This window comes from Balaenoptera acutorostrata, chromosome 20 (genome assembly GCF_949987535.1).
Source record: "Balaenoptera acutorostrata chromosome 20, mBalAcu1.1, whole genome shotgun sequence".
In the NCBI taxonomy this organism is placed as follows: Eukaryota; Metazoa; Chordata; class Mammalia; order Artiodactyla; family Balaenopteridae; genus Balaenoptera; species Balaenoptera acutorostrata.
The window spans coordinates 12307490-12327516 of record NC_080083.1 but is presented as its reverse complement, the minus strand read 5'-3'; the positions used below and the strand labels follow the sequence as shown (position 1 = coordinate 12327516).

The window sequence follows — 20027 nt, the reverse complement described above, 5'->3', positions numbered from 1 at the left end:
TAGACTCAGGAGTTTAGGCTTCTGCTGCGTGGGGGGTAGGAGAAACGGGAAGCGGTTTTAACAGAATGCTGGGGTCATACTCGGATTCTCATTTGGGGAAGGGCTCTGTGAGCAGGCAGCAGGAATGGCGAGCTGGGGCAGGACGTCTTGACCTTCGCGGTAGCCCACCTCTCCCCTGGCGAGCTCATCAACTCTTGGTTCAATTACATTCTACACTTGTGTATCTATCCTCTGGCACCTCACCCCACCACTTGTCCAAGACAGAGCCCCATATCACTCCCCCAAACCTGGCCTCTTATGTCCCTGTCTCAGTCTGGAGCCAGACACCTGGGGAGAGTCATCATAGCCTACCGCTTACCTGTTCCAACCAGTAGATCACCAAGTCCTGCCCATGCTGCTTCTTAAATATCCCTGGAATCCATCCACTTTTTTCTGCTTCTCTGCCCCTCCCTTGGCTCAGGTCACTATCTTCTTGCACCTGAATTGCTACAGCAGCCTGCTCATTGGCCTCCCAGCCCCGTGCAGCCTCATTGCCCTCCCGCAGGGCCCCCACCCACTTGCTTTTCTCCACCTGGTGGCCAGAGTAATATTTTAGAAACACAAGTCCAACTGGTCAGCTCCTGCTTCGGAATCTTCCATGGCTCACCAGTGCCCTGAGAATAGATCTAATCAGGCCCTCCATGACCTCAGTCCTAATCACCTGCCTCACTCCTTTCAGGACTTGGTTCAATGCCCCTTCTGCCAGAAACACTCCCCTATGAGCTCACTGCCCAGCATGGGTTAGCAAGTCCTCTTAGGAACTTCCTTGAAGTGAGCATCTGTTTACCTGCCTGTTCCTCCTCTGGACTGGGAGCTACTTGAGGGCAAGGACCATGCCTGATTCATCCAGCACAAAGCCTGACACGTTGCTTAAAAGATGTTTGTCGAATGAATAATTAATTGGATATGGCTATTAGGGGGTTGGATGTGTGTGGTTGGAGCTCAGGAAAGAGGGCTGGGCCAGTGAGACAGTTTTGGGAGTTGTCCGAAGGGACCCATAGTAGGGCCATGGGAAAGGCTGAGATAACTTTAGGGTAAATAAACAGGGGCTGAGGACAGAACACTTGCTTTTAGGGGGAAAAATTTCTGTACCAGGTAGGATCAGTTTTGACTTAGATAACAGAAATTCCATGTAAGAGCCTCAGGGAAGACAGTCCTGGGCTGGTATTGTAAGCAGATGGGGTAGGGGCTCCCCGAGGAAAAGAACCAGATGTAGCATTTTGACATAAGAGAAGCCATTTTTGGCCTAAGCCGTTTTTGTCATCTAAGCCTGGCCACAATGCTTGTCCTTGAACAGGTCTCAGTAATTAATGATCATAAGGGAACAAAAGAATGCAGGAAGAAACAGCTGTTATCAGGTGGAGAAATAACAATAGCAAAGATAATATAGCAGTTGTAAAGACTCCCAGTTCTCTTTGAGTACTTCAGATTAGCCTGAAGTACTTTCTTAAAAGAGCTGTTTTGCAGAATTTAAACCCCCTTCAACCACCAGATCAACTAGAACCTGAGGGATGATGTTGATCTTTTCTGACCCTTCTGTCAACCTTTGCCCCAATTCTATGATGTGTACACTGCCCAAGCCTCTTCACGAATATGCATGTACCCGTAGCTTAACACTTCCCCAATTTTGCCATTCGGGGAGACACTGCTTTGGGAAAGATCCCCAGTGTTCTCCTTACTTGCCTCAAGTAATAAGTGCCTCCTTCTCCCACTCTTTGGCTTGGTTGGGTCTTTTGGCTCAACACCCACCAGCAGGTGAACCCAGTTTTGGGGTAACAGTATGGCAGCTGTGCTCCACAAAGACCTCCCAGATGTGGCTCTTTCCACTCACTACTCCAGCCACTTCTGGATTTGACTCTTGTTCTCGTGATTCAGGATGGTGGCTAGAGCTCCAACCATCACATACACATTCCAGGCAGTGGGATGGAGACAAGGATGAAGAAGAAGAGGGCAAAGGATCTGCACCAGCTCTCTTTTAAGGAAAGTTCCCAGAAGGCATCACATGACACTTCCACATACATCTGATTAGCTATAACTTAGTCACATGACCAGACCCAGAGGCAAGAGGAGGCTGGGAAATGCAGCTTCCATTCTAGGCAGCCACATACCCAGCCAAGAACCTGGGGACAGCTAGCTGACTCCGCCATTGAAAGAGAGGACAGAGGCAGGGGCAGAGCACTACGGTGTGCCAGGCTCTGTGCTAGGTACTTTACGTATCTTATCTTACCCCAACCTGAGTAGAGGCTATTATTATCCCTGACTCACAGAGGAGGCTTGGAGAGTTAAGCAACTTGCCCAAGGACACACAGTGACAGAGCTGCAATTGAAAACTATCTTATCCCTTCACCCCAGGCTGGCTGGAAAATCTGGAGAGGGTGGGTCCTAGGAGCTGCTGGAAGGAAATCGTTCAACAAAGGAGGGCTCACCCAACAGTGTCAGAGGCTGACAGGCCGAGCAGGACATGGGCTGAAGTGTCTGCTTGGATTTGGCAACAAGGATGCCACTGGTAACCTTGGCAAGGGCACCTAGAAGTGGGGGTAGGGGCTGGAGGCCAATTGTAGAGGGTGGGACCCAGAGGGAAGTGTAGACTGGTCTTTCTGGAATGGTGGTGGCAGTGAACGGAGAGCAGACAGAGCAGCAGGGAAATGTGGGCTGCGAGGAGGCAGAAGAGGAGCGGGAGAGAGGAGAGGCGGCCTCCAGGCTGGGTGAGGTGTGATTTCCAAGGATTTCCAATCCTCTGCTCACTCGGGAGGGAAGGGGACAGGAGGTGCACAAGCAGGTAGATCTGGAGAAGGAAGGGAGGGAAGAAGAGGGAGTTCCTGTCTTGTAAAATCCGAGGGATGGCTCTTGGCCGGGGAAGAGGGCAGGAGGCCAAGGGCCTGAGGGAGAGGGGAGGGGCTAGCTTGTGATGTTCAATATGGTAGCCACTAGCCAGCCACACCTGGCGAGTTAAATTTAAATGAATAAAATAAAAAATTCAGTTCCTTGGTTGCATGAGCCACATTTTAAATACTTAACGTCCACATGTGAATACTACATTGGACAACACAGATAGAGAATGTTCCATCACTGGTGTTGGACAACACTGGTCTAGACAGAGCATGGTGATGCGGGTGCCCAGAGACCCTGCTTGGCCGGAGGGTCATGCCCACAGCAGGGTCCCTGGAGGATCCTTCCACACTGTCTCCAGTCAAGACCTCCCTCCCCTCTTTGGGATTCCATCCGATCTCCCTCCTGGGACAGCCAGCCCCTTCCTCACCCCTGCTTTCATGAGGCCACTCCTGGGGTCTCTGCTTGTCCCAGTGCCAGGCCTTTCAAAGCAGGGGGAGGGGCATGTGGAGGATTGGGAAGAGCTCCAATGATCGGGGCTGTGCCAGGACAGCGACCCGTGGATAGAGGTGAGCTGACGCCCAGCACTGCCTCTGCATAAGGGTCAGCTCACCACCTCCCACGGAGAGACCCAGAAGGATCTCAAAGATCGCTCAGCTTAGCCCCGTGTTTCATAGCTGTGGACACTGGGTTTCAGAGAGGGCTGGGAAGAAAGGGCAGAAGGCAGAGGTTTGAACTCATTCACCAATCCTTTTATTATACTCCAGCCCTTGATTTCCCAGACCTTGTGTTCAGACAGAGCCGGGCAGGCCTCGGGAGCTGGGGCTGGCTCACAGGCAGAGAGCCCAGGATTCGGCTGAGGCTCCCACCCTGACCAGAGGTAGCTGAGTAAGGATTCATCACTAGAAGGGGCTGTCCTGGCCTGACACACTTGAGGAGAAGCACATCCCCACAGAGGCGGGGTGGCATGCACCATGAGTCTGTGCCTGGGGGTGTAGGTGTGTTCAGATGGTTGTGTTTGCAGGGCCCAAGCTGTTCAAACACACAATGTGGATGGGAGGGGGGCTGTGCGTGCGGGTGAGTGTGCACGTGGTGGGGGAGTGCATGAGACACCGTGTGGCTTGTGAGCACACCACACACCTGCTCAAGGCCCGCACCTGCCAGGGAATGCCGGCCCCAGCTAAGTCTGATACCTGATCAGGAGTGGTTCTAAAACTTAGGTCCTGAAAACGACCTGAAGAGTTTGCTATGCTTGCAGACCATGTGACCAGACGTGGAGTTTCTGGTTCAGGAGGTCTGGGGTGCACCCAGTTGCTGGCACTGCTTTTCTTTTTTTCTTTTCCTTTGGCCTTGCAGGTTGTGGGATCCTAGTTCCCCGACCAGGGATCGAACCCAGGTCCCTTGGCAATGAAAGCGCAGAGTCCTAAACACTGGACTGCCAGGGAATTCCCAGGTGCCAGCACTGTTGATAAGCATCCCAGGGAAATCTGGGGCCAGTAAGAAACAGGGTTCAAGCAGAGCTCCAACAGAACTTTCGGCGATGCTGGAAATGTTCCATGTGGTTCAATAGGGCAACCACAGCCATATGTGTGTATTCAGCAGTTGTAATGTGGCTATTTGAGGAACTGAAGTTTTAATTTTATTCAATCTTAATTAATTTAAATAGTCACTGATGGCTAGTGGCTGCCATATGGGAGAGCGGAGGTCTGGAGACATGAGGGAGTAGGATGGATGGACAAGGGCCCAGAGGGAGAAGCATAAAACCCCGGGCCAGGAGTGAGTGAGGCTGGGGTGAGGCTCCCTTGGGGGCTGCAGAGTTGGAGCCAGAGCCCAGAATTGTGCAGGTCTCTCCCAGAGTCCACCCTGAGCTTCCAGCAACCTGGTGTCTGCCTGGCTGAGAGGGTGGGGGCGCTCCTGGGGAGACCCCTCCGCCCTGGCTGGGACCCCACCAGGCTCCCCGCCTACTGTGTCCAGTAGGAGTGGGGGGCGGAGGTCAGGATGTCTTCATGTTCTCCTGCAGGACCAGGGTGGAGCTGGTGGCCGCAGGGTCGTGCTTCCCCTGTGTAAACATTGGGGGGATGGAAGTCATCCCCGGGGAAGCAGCTGGTTCCCGGCACAGACACGCAGGCCTGGGGCCTCTGAAGGGCTGACTCAGGGAGTTCTCTTACCGTCCCTGGCCCCATGTCCTCGGCGTACTTGAACTTCTTCTGCTTGTAGTAGTGCCTCCTGGGCAGGATGTGGAGCAGCAGCAGGTCACAGAGAACCGTCGCCTGAGGGCGGGGGCGGGGCGGAGAGCGCAGGGGATCTGGGGGCAGCGGCAGGACCCTCCACCCCCCACCTCAGCCTCTGCTGACCGCGGGGGCCAGGCTGAGTCCTCCCCAGACCTCAGGTCCTGGTGGGGACGAGGCACTGCAGGCCCCATCCCACCTCTGTCCCGCCCCAGCTCTGGGCCCCAGTTTCCTCAGACATACTGTGTGTGGGTCTAGGGAGGTGGGGTGGGCTCAGTAATAGGGAACAATCTCGGTCAGGTCTGGGGTGGGAGACTTGTTGCTGAGGTGTGGAAGGGGAGGGCCTGACCCCAGCGCAGTGACCCCATGACCTCAGCACTTACCACCCCAAAGATGCCAATCCCAGAGCCAATGGTGGTCATGGTGGGGATGATGTCAAACTTGCCAGCCTGGTGGCAGGGCCCAGGGGAAAGAAGGGTTAACAGTCAGAAGGGTCTGGTGGAAAAGGCCTTCCTCAGGAGCCCTGAGACCAGGCCGGGGACCAGGGGCCTTCCCCACCCTCCACTGCTAGCTGGTCCCACAGCCTCCTGCCCACGACTCTGGCTCTGCATGGAGACCCAGCTGCTGGTCAGGAGCCCTGGGTTTGGACCTTGGCTCTGCCCTCCCTGGACACAGGGAGACGGTGAGGGAGGTGTGGTCACAGGCTGGAAAGCCCTGCCCTCAACAGCACCTGGGTCCCCTCTGTTATCAGATATAGAAGTGCTGAATGAGGCCCAACCAACTTCCTGTCGCCTCTAACCACAGACACCCAACAAGCACCGGCAGGAACCAAGAATGTGTCTCTGGCTACCCCTCACAGTGGACACTCACCTTGCCGTCCACGAGGATGTCAAAGCGAATCCCAAACACCTTGAAGAGGTGCCGGTAGTTGGTCCCATTCTCCACGAAGTGCCTGGCAAACCTTGGGGAAGGGGAGAGGTTGCAGGAGAGGGTGATGGAGAACTGTCTTGGGTCCAGAGCTCCCAGAGCATCAGGGATACAGGAGCCCTTAGAGGTCCATGAGGACAGCCCCATGCCCCCCAACATTATATAGAGGGGGAATCGCAGGCCTCAATCCAGGAATACTGTATTCAACCGCTGCCCTAACTCCTGATGTCGGCAATTTCCCCAGCCAGTCCTGGCCAGGTGGGCCTCAAGGGAACCGAGAGCCAGGGGCAGGGCTCAGGCCTCTAAGCTCATGCTCCCTGCTTGGCCAATTCCAGGAGAATGGGAGTTTCCTAGGATCCACTGCTCCCCTCCCGAGGACACTTGCTTGGCCTTAAGGGGTTCTGGGAGTAGAAAAGCCCGCAGGACCCCAAGGAAGGAGGCACTGGTGGGGGCCCGGCAGGCACCTGAAGTTGAAGCCTTGAGACAGGTTTTTCTCTTCATACAGCCCGTGGAACTCATAGACGGGTTTGCAGTGTCGCACATGCCAGTCCAGGTCACAGTGCCAGTCGATGGTGATGCCTACCACCCCGCCCTACCAGGGACACAGGCCCTCAAGATCCAGGGTTTAGGATCAAGAACTCCTGCCTTACAGCTGGTGCAGCTGTTTTCTGTTTGCTTGAGAAGAGACACTGAGAAGCTGCTTCAGGGTTGAGGTCCTGTCACCCTCTCTGGTCCTGCCTCCCACCCATCACATTCCAGCTTTCTGACAGTTTCTAGAATACACCAGGTTCTTCCTACCTCAGGGCCTTTGCACATGCAGTCACTCTCCCCTCGCCCACCACCATTCCCCACAAGGCTGGTTCTTTCTCATCCTTTGGTCATTTCTCCTGGGAAGCCTTCCCTGACCACCACCCCCAGTCTAAAATATGCCCTTGTGATTCCCTCTGTGTTTTCTTCTAGAACACGTGTCACTTTGTAACCACACATTTATTTTGTGTGATTATTAACGCATCTCTTCCAAGACTGTCAACTCCACAAGGGTGGAGCTGTCTGTCTCATTTGCACTGATTCCTGAGTCACAGCGCAGGAGGCAAGTAAATAGCTGTTGAATTAAAGAGGGAGTCTGTAAAGACATGGGCTGGGAAGAGAAAACCTGAGAAAGTGAAGCTCCTCTGGGCAAGGCAAGGATCAGGGATAGGTGGGCTGAGCAAGAGGAGAGCTGGGTGTGGAGCTGGGCAGCTAGGCGGGAGGCTAGATGCCTACAGACAATGGTGATGGGTGAGAAGTTCTTACTGGGGGTGGCAGGGAGATTTTTAGCAACAGGGGAAACTAACATTCAGGTTTCTGGTCCTGTATGTTGCTACCGTGTAAACCCCCTCCAGGGGTTGGCAAACTGAGGCCTCAGGGCCAAATCTGTTTACACATTGCCTGTGGCTGCCTTTGCCCAATAGCAGCTGACCTGGGTAGCTGGAACAGAGACCATGTGACCTGTGGCCCATACTTATTCTCTGGCCCTTTAAAGTTTGCCACCCGTGTTCTCCATAAAGGCACTGTGGGTGAGTTGTTTTGGTGTGTGATGTCACAGAGAGGGGCTGATTTCCATCCCTGGATCCCACAGGAGTGTATGATAAGGATCACGAGGGAGCATGTACCTAGGATGCCTTGGGCCAGGCCACCCTGAAGTGCTGTCCCGTGCCCTCAAGACAATCCCGAGAGACTTGTACTATTATTGCTCCCACTTTACAGGTGCAAAAGCTCAGACACACTGAAGGTAAGAGACTTGTCTGAGCCAGGATCTCAACCCAGTCACACAGGTCTGTGCTCCTTATAAGGTATCATTTCTCTGGGAATCCCATGTGACTGTGTGCATCTCAGCCTCCAGAATTCCCAGGAAACCTGGGCAGGCACAGGATTTCTCAGGGCCATGGGCCATGGGATTTAAGCTGCTTGTGTCTAATATTTAAAAAGCAGTGGGCCCTCGGAAGACACCCAGGTGACATCTGCCTATGGCCATTCATTCTGGGCACCTCCTCTGTGCCAGGTTCATGCCAGGCCCTGCTGAGGACACAGGCCTGAACCACAGGGGCCCCCAGTATTAGAGGATAGATCTATATATATGCTCGGCCCACGCTAGGGACTGGGTGGGGTGCGGGGGTTAACTGGGCCTGAAAAGTCTTTTTTGGCCTGATGATCTGGGGGCCCAGCCCTCCCCACTCGCCTGGCACCATACCTTCTCGGCCAAGGTGCTAAAATTCTGGCCTGACTCTTGTACCACATAGCCGAGCTTGAAAACTGGGCACAGTGGGTGCAAGGTCTTGTGATAGAGGCAGGTCTTCATGTAGGCGGCATCTACCTCCTCCACCAGGTTGCGCCTACAGGGGCAGAGGGCATTGATGGTGGCAGCATGCCAGCTGGGAGGGCACCCACCATGCCCAGGAGCTCTGGGGACCCCTCCCGGGCCCTAGAGATGCCCCTTCCCTAGCCCTTGGAGACTGAAGGCAGCCCACCCCAGGGGCCCAGCCCAAGCTTCTGCCTCCAGAAGGAAATCAGCATGAGTGCAGGGTGAAAGAGGTGACAGGTTGAGACCAGCTGGAGCAGCCTCCGAGAGCCGCCTGCATTTCTGCCCGCTTTTCCCACAAACCTGGTGACCTTGAAGCGTGGAAAGCTGATGCTGTTCTTGATGAAGAGAGTGAAGTTCTCGGCCTCTCGGAGAAGGGCAGGGCTGGAGGAGACGGCACTCACTCACTGCCCCCTCCCCAGGAGTCCTTCGTGTGCCTACCAGAGCTGGGCTTGGTGTATGGGGCTGTGAGAGCCTATGGGATCTTCCTGAGTCATTGGAGGGGTGGGCATGCTGTAATGTGGACTCTCAGGCCCCTTGAGCAGAGGCTGGGGCATCTTTGGCCTGAGCGGCACAGATGCGGTGAGGGTGGGGTTGGAAGAAGGGGGGACAGAGCACAGATCCAGATGCCCCTCTAGTCTGGGCTGGGGACCCTGCTCCCAGCTCCCTGGAAGGACAGGGCATTACCATGGGATGTTGTCATCCACCTCCACGGGGCACCAGCCAAAGATCTCACACGTATGCACGATGTCGTTGAAGGCCACACACTTGCCTGTGCGGATGCCTGGAGCAAGGGTGGAACCCTTGGGTGTCCACCCCAAGCTGGGGGTGCAGAGGAGAACCCCCAGACCCCACTCCTAGGAGCCCCCATTGATGGGGCGCCCAAGAGCAGAAGCCTGGCTGGTTCTGGGACAGGGGAGGCCAAGGTCAAGGTGGTGGGAGGAGAGAGAGTAGGAAGGACTTCCTGGTGGAGGAAGCCTGGAGCTGACAGGCTGTGGAGGGGGACAGGAGGAGGCCGACCTTACCTTGGGCCTTCCTTTCTGCCTTTCCCGGGGTGCAGCCACTATTATTCGTGCATGTGCCCCCTTCCGGGTTCTGGGGAAGGGGAGAGCTGCTGACCCCAGGCCCCCTGGGTAGGGTCCTAAGAAGATCCCCCCCACCGCATGGCCCTAGGGTGTGGGGCAGAGTCTCAGACCCCTTTGGAGTGACCCTTACTCACAGCCTCCTTCCCCCAGTCCCCCCCCCAGGGCCCTCTGGGCTCATGCCCAGCTGCCCCAGTGCTGCTGTCAGCCAGCGGGTTAGGGGAGGGTGGGGCTTGGGGGCTGGGCAGGCACTGAGGCTCAGCATCCTGCTTGGCACACAGCTGGGAGGGAAGCCTCAGCAACTGCCAGTGGTGGGCCATTACTGCGTGTGAACTTATGCCTGAGATTCCACCACTGTGGTGCTGCAGGAAGCCTATCTGTCTTCCCCTCCAATGCCCAAGGGGACCTCCTCTTCTGTGTTATTTTTCACTGTGGGTCCAAGAAGGGGAGATGGGCAACAGTCCTCACCTCTGCACAGTGGCCTTTGGCCTGCCGGGGGGTCGCGATAAAATTGGTCATGACCACAAAGGAGCTGTCCCCCTGGAAGTGAGAGGCCGGGGGAGGGGAGGGCAGGGCTCTGAGCTGGGAGAAGAGCCCCAGGAACCCAAGCACTACCCTAGCAAGCCCCCAGAACCCACATGACACCCAGCAGCCTCCATAACCCATGACATCAGACCGGGGTGATGTTACGAGGCTGCTTCCGCCCCCCGTTCACAGGGAATCTGAGGCCCACAGAGAGAGAGGAGCTAGGCTGGTCCCACAGGGAGGTGGGACAGAGCCTAACCCAGCTCTGAGCCAGCAAGCCCTGTGGGCGGAAGGTGCACCCCCGAGTCTGCTCACCTGGGCCGGGAAGACGTAGTCAGCCACATCCCAGACCTGGGGGCCCAGGCTTGGGAGCTTCGTCACAGCCAGGCCCTTGAGTTTCACAGACACGCTGCTGATGAGGCCACTCGAGGTCTGGTAGCCCTTCTCATAGACGAACACCCACCTGCAGGGGGATCAGGGGGGCAGAGGGGCCAGAGTTGGCCGGAGCCATTCAAGGATGGCATGAGGCTGTGGGCCACCGCCCCTTCCGGCACCAGCTGGACGTGTCAAGTCCTTTCCCTTCTCCTCCCCAGATGCGCCTCTGAGCCACTCTCCGTTCCTAAAGCGACATCTTGGACTGGAGGCTGGAAATCCTCACCTGCTCCCCCTGCTGGCCGGTGCCTGGAGTTCCACCATTCTTTTCACTATGAAAATACTATTATTGGTTGGCCAGGGAGCAGAGGCCCTGAAGGTCTCTTTCAGAGCCTTTTCCAAGAGTAGCATTTGTTGGAGGCCAAGCTGCTTGGACTCCAATCTTCATCTCTATCTCCTTCCTTCCTGAGTTCTTCCCGCTGAGAAAGAGCAGAGTATGATGATGGCCGAGAGCCTGGCCTTTGGTGCCCAAGAGTCTGGGCTTGAATCTCACAGGCTGTATGATCTGGGGTAAACTAGTCTCTGTTTAGGGCAAGTCCCTCTCTGTTTCAGTTTCCTTGTAAAATGTAAACAGTAATAGTACCAATACTACTTAAGTTGTGAGTTAATGCCTGTGAAAGCACTTGGAATGGAAACTGGCATGGGCTAAGCACTATATAGACATTAGCTACTATTATCTCAGCCATGCCGGGAGCTCTTGGGGAGGGGGACTGACTGGAAGGGAAACCAGAGGGGCAAGTGGCCCTTTGAAGGGCTCACAGCATCTGGCCCCGGATGAGGCCCTTGTGGGTGTGGGTCAGGCTGGAGGCTTCCCAGGTTTCTCAGGAAATTCTGGCCTTCCCCTCCCAGCATCAAGAACCCCTGTTCCTCTGGGTTCTCCACTTTCAATCTGGGAGGTTTAGTGGGGTCAATCTCCCTCCTAGGCCCACAGTGGGGGGCACATGATCAGGGTTTGCCAATCAATGTTCCATTGCCCTAGCAACAGCAATGGGTCTAAGGATGGGCTCACAACCCCGAGGAGTTTCAGCAACGCGGCCAGAATTTTTCTGGGAATTACTGGGAAAGAGACATCCTCTCTGTTGGGTGGCTAAGCAAGGTGTGGTTAGTCATCTGTGTTACCTCACGGAGAGAGCAAGCCTGAGAATGAAGCCAACTTAGAGAAAAGCCAGGCCAGTAGATGGAGAGGGGCAGACTCCTGACAATGTTGCTTGAGCACCTGGATCCTGCCATACCTGAAGCATGTTGAAAAGTCACTTCTGAACTTTTCAGTTATACAAGTTAATAAATTCTTTTCCTTTATTTAAGCCAGTTTGGGTTTGGTTTCCGTTGCTTACAAGTGAGAGTTCTGGATAATACTTCTCTCCAGGGTGTGGTCCCCTTCCTTCAGGAAAGAATCTTGGCGATTCATTGTAACTCTGTGTGTGTGTGTGTGTGTGTGTGTGTGTGTGTGTGTGTGGTGTGTGTGTGTGTGTGTCCATGGTATCCATCAGAGTGTGTAGCTGTGTATCTCCAGGGCAAATCTGTGAGCACACTTGTGGCTGTGGCTGACTGTGGGGAGGTGTGTTTCTGCCCCTGTCACCCCTCACCCTACCTTTAGCCCACCCGTCCAAAGCAGAGCTCAGAGCCCCTCTTCTGTCCCTCAGAGCTCAGGACCCATGCCACAATTCTCCAGGCCTCCTATTCCCAGTCATCACTAGCTCTCTGGGGGCTGTCTCCCTGCTCCAGGCTCCAGGAAGGCAGCCCACCAATGTCCTCCTCTCCCCTCCTCTAGTCTACTCCTCTCCTTCTCCAAGCCCCCTCGCCCCCCAAAGCCTGGTGCTGGAGCCCAGACAACCCCTCCCAAGCTTAAGCGTGGTCACTGCTGCCCCCTGCAGGTCTCAGATGGCAACAGGTGAGGCATGACAAAGGCTCCCGATCCTCAGTGTCCTGAGCCTGCCTGCTTGCCTCCAGCCCCATCAGGGAGGGTGGGGCATCACCTATCCCCCCACTCTCCTTAGGTTCCTTCCTCCAGGAAGGCCTCTGGCTCCACGCCCAAGTTTGAAGTTGCTGTTGAGGGGGATGATGGGGAGCTGCTCCGTATTCTGAACACCCTGCAGGAGAGAGAGGTCCCCGGCCTGCCTCTTGGGCGCCCCCCATCCCTGACATCCTAGTAGCAGCATTTCTCTCTTTGCTCAAAACCAACTCCTCACCGTATAGATAGAAAAACTGAGGCCTGAGGGAGTGTCCCTCCCGAGTCAGAGGCAGACCCAGGCTCGAGGCTCCCCAGCCCAGGACCCCGGCCCCTCCACTGAGCAGCCTGGCATCAATGTGCCTGCCAGGAGCCACACAGAGGCTGGGCCCTGGGGCTGATGTAGCCATTCCAGGCTGTGTCCGTTCCCAGGGGCTGTCAGTCCTGTGGCCCAAATCTGACATCAATGACCTCGGTTCTGATAATACCAGGATGACCATGGCGCCAGGCCTGTCCCTCCAAAGCCATGCTCACCTTGACCTGGTCTTGTGGCCAACACCCCAGAAAGGCCACCAAGGGGGCCTGATGCCAAAGACACCGGCATCTTCAGAAGCCCCTCCCCTTCCAGAAATTCTCTTTCCCATTCTCTCCTCCTCATCCTCAGTAGTCTCTCTTCTTCAACAGCCCCTTGTGGAAGAGGTCACATGGTGGAGTGGCTGAGAGTGTGGCCTCTGGAGTCACAGAGGCCGAGGTTCACATACCAGCACCGCCACTCACCAGCTGTGTGGCTTCAGGCTGAAGACTAAACCTCTCTGAGCACTAGATGTCTCAGTAGAAGGAGGTGAAGGCACCTACCTCAAAGATGCTGATCGTTCAACAAATATTTACAAGCAAGGCCCTACCCCTCACTGAGCCGTGGGCTGGGCTCCAGGAAGAAAAAGAGTCTAGGTGATTGTTTGGAGGATGTTCCCATGAGTTCTTTTTAAGGAAATTAACACAGTGCTTGGCATGCAGCAAGCACATAATAAATAATCCTATTTATTTACGGTCTCTGGTCCTCCTTCACCAATTCCTCCTTAAATGTTGATCTGCCCCCATCCTCTGGCTTCCATTCTCAGCCCAGGCAGAACCCTCAAAGGCACACTTTGTCCCTGATTTTTTATCTCCACTTCTGCACTCTCCTCCGAGATTCAGTTCCACACATTCAGTCATTCAACAGATATTTATTTATCGGACCCCTATTATGCGCCAAGGAAAAACAAACCAAGATTCTGCACTCAAAGAACTTATATAGGGGCTTCCCTAGTGGTCCAGTGGTTAAGACTCCGCGCTCCCAATGCAGGGGGCCCAGGTTCGATCCCTGGTCAGGGAACTAGATCCCACATGCCGACGAAGATCCTGCATGCCGCAACTAAGACCCGGCGCAGCCAAATAAATAAACATTAAAAAAAAAAAGAACTTATATAGATGTTGACTCTCCAACCGTTTGGTGACACAGATTCCTCCCCCCTGCCCTGCCTACCCTCCCACCCCCCTCCCAGACATCTCATAGGTACCTCCAACTTAACTTGACCCTTTGGAAAACAGTCTGGAAGTTCCTCAGAAAGTTAAACATGGAATTACCATTTGACCCAGTAACTCCACTCCTAGAACCAAATACCCAAGAGAACTGAAAACATGTCCACATAGAAACTTACACACAAATGTTCACAACATTATTCACAAGCAAAAAGTGGAAACAACCCAAATGTCCAGCTAAGTGTGGAATTTCCATACAATGGAATATTATTCAACCATTAAAAGGACTGAAGAACTGAAACATGTTACAACCAACGTGGATGAACCTTGCAAACATGGTGTTAAGTGAAAGAAGCCAGACACAAAAAGGCCACATATTGTATGATTTTATCTACATGAAATGTCCAGAAGAGGCAGAGTAAGGGGTAGGGAGGCACAACGGGGAGTGATTGATTGCTAAGGGGTATGAGGTTCCTTTTGGAATAGTGCAAATGTTCTGGAATTAGATAGTGGTGATGGTTGCACAACTTTGTGATTATACTAAAAACCACCAACTTGTGTATTTTAAAAGGATGAATGTTATGACTTGTGAAATCCATCTCAAAACAAAAATTCAACTGGACCAAACTGAATGCCTCATCTTCCCACAGAACTTGCTCCTCTGGTGCCCTCATCCTGAAGGACGGCGTCATACCTACCCGGACCCCCAGGCTCACAGCCTGGACGTGGCATCCTCCCTCTCATGCCCGCATTCTTTGCATCCCTCCATCCTTCCCATCTCCCCTTGGCTTTCATCAAAGAACCCAGAGGGCTTCTTGTGGGGAGGCTGAGACACAAGAGGAGCTGGGGCAGATGCCGGGGCAGCTCTGGCGTGGGGCAGGGAGGACAGGTCGTGTGGCTGGTGATGCAGGGTATAGCCTTGGGCCACATGCTGTCGGGCAGAGCATCTTTGGAGAGAGGCAAGACCAGACTCTGGGCCCAGGAGGGACTGAGTTTGGAGCTGGGGCCCACACTGGGGCTCAGAGGTTAAGCAACATGCAGTCTGCAGACAAGTCAGGCTGATGATTTATGTCTTTAAGTGTTTTGACTGAATCACCAACCTCTAAAAACCAAGAGATGTTCCTTTCACCCATAATTTCCAATTTCCCGCCGCTCTTGAGAAGTCAGGAACTCTGGCCATGCTGGGCACATGTCCTGATGCAGCAACGGTGGGCAGAAGCTGAGCTGTGGCCACCCCCAGTGTGGGGCCCACTGGGATGATGACCTGTCTTCCATGCTCGCTGCTTCTGCCTTGGCCTCACCCTCTCCTCTCATCCCTGCTGCCTCTTCACAGCTGTCCTGCCTCTGGCCTCCACCCCCTACCCCAGCACCTGCCTGCCCTGGGCCTTCCCCTGTTAGACACCCTTCCATGGCTCCCCACCACCTGCAGGAGAAAGCCCACGTCCCTCAGCTCAGCATTGAGAGGCCTGAGCCAGTGGCCCTGCTCACTCTTCCACCTCCTCTCCCTTGTCTCTATTCATGCTCTTTCAGCCTAGCCCTAGTGACTCTTTGGGTGTTCCTTCCCTGCCCCAGGACCTTTGATCACACTCTGCTTTCCAGCAGGAGTGGCTGGACCAAGGTGGGTACCCAACCAGGCTCCACCAGTCAGGACATTCCCTTTCCTTGGCCACAACGACTGGTTCTGGGATGGGCACATGACCCAACCACAGCCAATAAGAGCTGGACCTGGGACTTTGGCTGGAACTCTGGAGGAGAAGACACTTTTGTGCCCCAGGGCTGCTGGTGGCCATTTTTCCACTCTGAGGGCAGAGAGCCTGCCTGAGAATGAGGCCTCCACAGAGGAAAGCAGAGCCGAGAAGATCCTGGCTAGCTTCCTTGGAGAACCCAATGGGACCAACCTGAATTCCTCATCTTCCCATAGAACGTGCTCCTGCACCCTCATCAGGGAGGATCCAGCCAGGCCTGAAGCCCACATTGATTTTTCAGTTACACAAACCAGTTAATACCTTCATCCTTCCTTTTAAATCCATTTTGATTGGATTTCTGTCCCTAGGAACCAAGAAGTTCCAGCTAATTCATCCTCAGCTTCTCTCTCTCCCCCTGCCCACTCTGTACCCCACCTCTGTCCCAGGGAACCTGACACAGGCCTAGGCACAGAGAAGATGCTATGGAAGTGTCCCTGGATGTGTCTCTCCCAGCAATAATTTGTATCTCTCCTTATCTCTGATTGGTGCACTCCAAGATCAGAGGCATGTGATTTCATGAGCTCTGTGTAGGGGCGCACAGGAGGCCCAAGGGAAAGCCAAGAGCAGGACTGCCTGGACTAGAGACCCCAGGCCTTTGCTCAAGGCTGGTTCCACCACTGTGCCACCTCCTCCAGGAAGTCTTCCCAGGCTCCCCTCCCCAAGTGGCATCCATAAATCCCCTTGAGACCCTCCTGTGTGTGCAGCCAGAGCCCCCCAGGCAGGGACATATCCCAGCACACCTCTTGTATGGGCCTGCGAGGTCATGGATGACAGCCCACTGCCTGCACACCTCCAGCTACAGAGAGCTCATCACCTCCCAGGAGACAGCTCTAACGGCAAATTAACCGTCCCAATTTGAGATAAAAAGAGTGACATCTTAGCTCAGGCCGCCAGGGCCTCAGGTTCTCTCCCTCCACTTGCCCTCAACTTCCTGGAAGATTGTGACTGACAGAGAAAACAGCCTCAGTTTCCCTCCTCGGAGTCTGTTCGGGTTCTCAGCATCTCAGCTTCTCTGCCTCTGTCTCAGTAATTCCCTCTCCATATCTGAGCCTCAGGGCCTCTCTCTTCATCTGAGTGTTGTGTTCCAATGTCTGTCCCTCTGTCCAGTTCTGTCTCTGTGTCTGCCCACCCCCCATCTGGACTATCTCTCTGTCTCTGGGGCTGGGGTGTCTGGCTCTTCTACGCTCCCCTCTGTACCCCTGCAATGCCCACAGGACCAGAGAGTCTGACAGACAGTGGGGGCCTTGGGAAGGGGGGGTGGTAATTAAAGAAAGGCCATCCCTCCTCAGGAAAGGGCAAATTATTGAGCCTGCGGACAATGTCTTTGGAGGGGGTCCCCTAACCCCTGCTCCGTGGAACAGCTGGGAAACCGAGGTCTGAAATTGTAAGACCAAGTGCAGGCTGGGTTTGGTCAGCAGTTGCAGGCGCCTAGCTGAGCGGTCAGTGCAGCAGTGGGCAGTGGCCAGATGAGGGCACCAGAGACAGCAGGAGTGGCAGCCCCAGCTGGAGTCTGGGCGATAGTGGGTGTTTCCAGGGACTCTGCCTTCCTCCCTCTGCTCTGTGACTTGGGCAGGTCAGTGCCCCTCTCTGAGCACGTTTCCTTTCCAGGAGATCAAGACCAACTTTGGAGTCACACAGCTGGATTCAAATCCTGGTTCAGCCTTTTTCTAGCTGTGAGAACCAGGCTAAATCATCCAGTGTCTCTGAGTCTCACCGACACTGAGGAGGCCACGTCCATTTGGAAACTGAGCGCACTGTCTTGGGAGAGAGGAAGGGAAGGAGGGAGGTCGTGAGGTCCCCGTCACTGGAGGCATGTGTTCAGGACTGGGTGGTGGCTTGGGGCATATGCTGCAGCTGGGGGTGGGGTGGGAGGACTGTCCCTTTCCCTCTGACAGTCTGTGACCAACACACAAAAGGAGGTCTGGCGCCGCTCCCAGTGCTGATCCGAAAGCAGAAACAGGGAACCATAGGGGCCACGGTGAGGACACCATTCTCCCAGCCTCTTGGTGGGAGGGATGGGCTGAGCCTGGGTGGGCAAGCTCTCTCTTCCCTGGAGGGTCAGGAGTGTGGCTAATGGTGGAAACACATCGGGGCCCCATTAGAAGGGTTCTCAGAGCCCTTGTGAGGAGGGAAAGAAGAAGGCAGAGTCAAGGCTGGGGATCAGGAGGCCCCAGTTCTAACTGGGCCTGGATGCTGACTTGCTGTGTGACCTGGAAACCCCACTGCTCCCCGCTCTGGGTCTCTTTCCCTCACAAGCTCAATGACACCGCAGATATCAAATTGGTTTGTGAACAGTAAGGAGGCAGAGTCCGAAAGGTGTCGGAGGGCTGGGTCGTGGCCCTGGCTCCACCCAACCAGCTCTGAGGCCTCGGGGGTGGGATGGATGGGGCAGAGGGTAGGTTGTTTTGGATGCCAGAGGCCCTGGGGGAACCAAGTGGTCACTGGCCTCTTGGTCAGCCCACCCTAGTTTGGTCTCACAGCAAAAACGGGGACATGGAGACCAGAGGGGCAGGGCTGCTGGGTGCCCCAGACCCCCCAGCGGGGGCTGAACCCCCTTCAGTGGCCTTGAGGCCTCCAGGACCCCCCTGTGGAGTCACTGTAAGTGGACATAGTGTCCCTGACACGGGGGCGTCCAGCCCCAGGGGCACCCCCAGGAGCCACACCCGATAGGCTCGTGCCCAGACACACGAGGGCACGTGCAACCCACACAGAGCCCTGGGTACAACGCACACGCATCCACACACCACACACACGTGTAATCACATAAGCACCTGCCCAGACAGCCAGACCAATCTCAGGAAGATGGCCTTTGCACGGGTCCCAGAACAGCAGCCCACAGGGGAGTCCCACCTACTTCTGCCCCTGCACCCCTGGGATGGTGGGACAGGTCCCCCGATGCCCAGAAAGGAGCTGTCATCCCCAGGACCAGAATGGACCTCCCACCTCTGCGTGACATGCCACCCTTAAGGCACCAGGTGTTCTGAATGTGAAGGTTTCTCTGCTCAGGTTCTGGAATAGACCAGGATGCCTTTACTTTAGGCAGGGCAGGTGAGAGCAGGGCCCGTCCCACTCTGGCCTGTAAAGTGGGGTGCGGCCTCCATCTCTCAGGAGCTGCGTGGCTTGGCTGGGAGGTCAGAGGTGGAAGGGCTCTGGCTGGGGCTGGCTGGGGCCTTGGCCTCTGACGCCTCCCACCCCTTGAGGGAACCGTTAGCAGTGAGTCAGTTCCTCAGAGCCCAGAGGCTTTGCCTCTTGCTCACCACATGACCGGAGGCAGGGCTGCCCCTCGTCCCAGTGTCCCCATCCAGGCGGCGGGTTAGCAGGCTTCCCTTCCTGCTGAACGGCACCAGAAGGGCTTGTCAGGAAGCATGACAGGCCATGCAGAGAAAGAGGGGCTCTCTGGGGTCATGGGAAGCATCGCAGAGCCTGGAGGACAGGCCCGGGTTGGGGGCTGGTGCCGGAGGGCAGCAGGGAGGGGGTCCAGACTCACCCAATGACGTAGACCAGAACCACGAGCTGGATCAGGCGGAAGACGACGCCCACCTTCTTGTTGCGCACAAGCACCATTCGGGGGGTGTCGTACTCAAAGAAGAAGGCGGCCAGCTCGTCCTGGAGCCGCCGCGCCATGGTGGCCCAGCTGGGGGCTGAGGACCGAGCCCCCTGCACGGCCTTGGCTCCCGGGGTGAGCCAGGCGTCAACACCCACGTCTACAGCGAAGCTTCTAGGGGTTTCCCAGCCCCTTAGGAAGAGCAGGGTGGGACAGGCGGCGCCAGAGGTCAGGAGTCAGAGGTCAGTTGTCAGCATTTGAGTTGGGAGGGAGAGTCCTTGGGTGGTCAGAGCCACTCTTGGCCCCTGGCAGGCAATGAACTGTGGACCAGCTGTGCCTGTGGACAAATAAATTCCCAAAGATAGACGGGGGCGGGGCCGGGGGGGCCACCCAGGCCCGGCCCCACTGCCCCTCCTGGCTCTGGCTGGGCCCTGCTGGGCCTCCGGAAACGGGAGCTGTTGGCAGGAAACCATGGGCCACTCGTCACAAGGCAACGATAAAGCTGTCAGCCCCCCACGAGCTTGGTAGAACAGAGCTGGGGGCTCAGGCCAGGGCCTGGGTGGAGTAGCCTCAGGCTGGAGCCCTCCCCAAACCAGGGACCCATCTCGTATCCAAACATCCTCCCCACCCTACCTTGGCCCCCAGGTGGAAAGCTCAGTCCCTGGGAGTCTACAGCCAGGAGGGCAGAGAGGAAGGAGGGCTGCTTCCGGTCCAGCTGCCTGACACTTCCTGAACCTGTGGCAGGACCCCCACCCCGCCCTTACAGACCACCTTCCATCCACCCATCCCTTTGGGTCTGAGCTTGGCCCGTGCCCAATCAACCTCAGTGTCGGGCTGGCATCTCCATCCCCCCACCTCTCTTGTCCTGGCCG

General features: G+C 55.7%; 1 protein-coding gene across 1 annotated transcript; it reads right to left on the bottom strand.

The window, feature by feature from the left end:
• Window positions 1–1890: 1890 nt before the first annotated feature.
• Window positions 1891–19235, bottom strand: P2RX1 (purinergic receptor P2X 1). The gene is made up of 12 exons (XM_007177428.3): window positions 19099–19235; window positions 10284–10431; window positions 9912–9983; window positions 9387–9456; window positions 9049–9145; window positions 8665–8745; window positions 8254–8395; window positions 6488–6615; window positions 5967–6057; window positions 5480–5545; window positions 5037–5138; window positions 1891–4927 (listed from the first exon to the last, which is right to left on the bottom strand). Exons 1-12 carry the CDS (start codon window positions 19233–19235, stop codon window positions 4862–4864), a joined length of 1200 nt encoding a protein of 399 aa, XP_007177490.1. The 3' UTR covers window positions 1891–4861.
• Window positions 19236–20027: the final 792 nt, after the last annotated feature.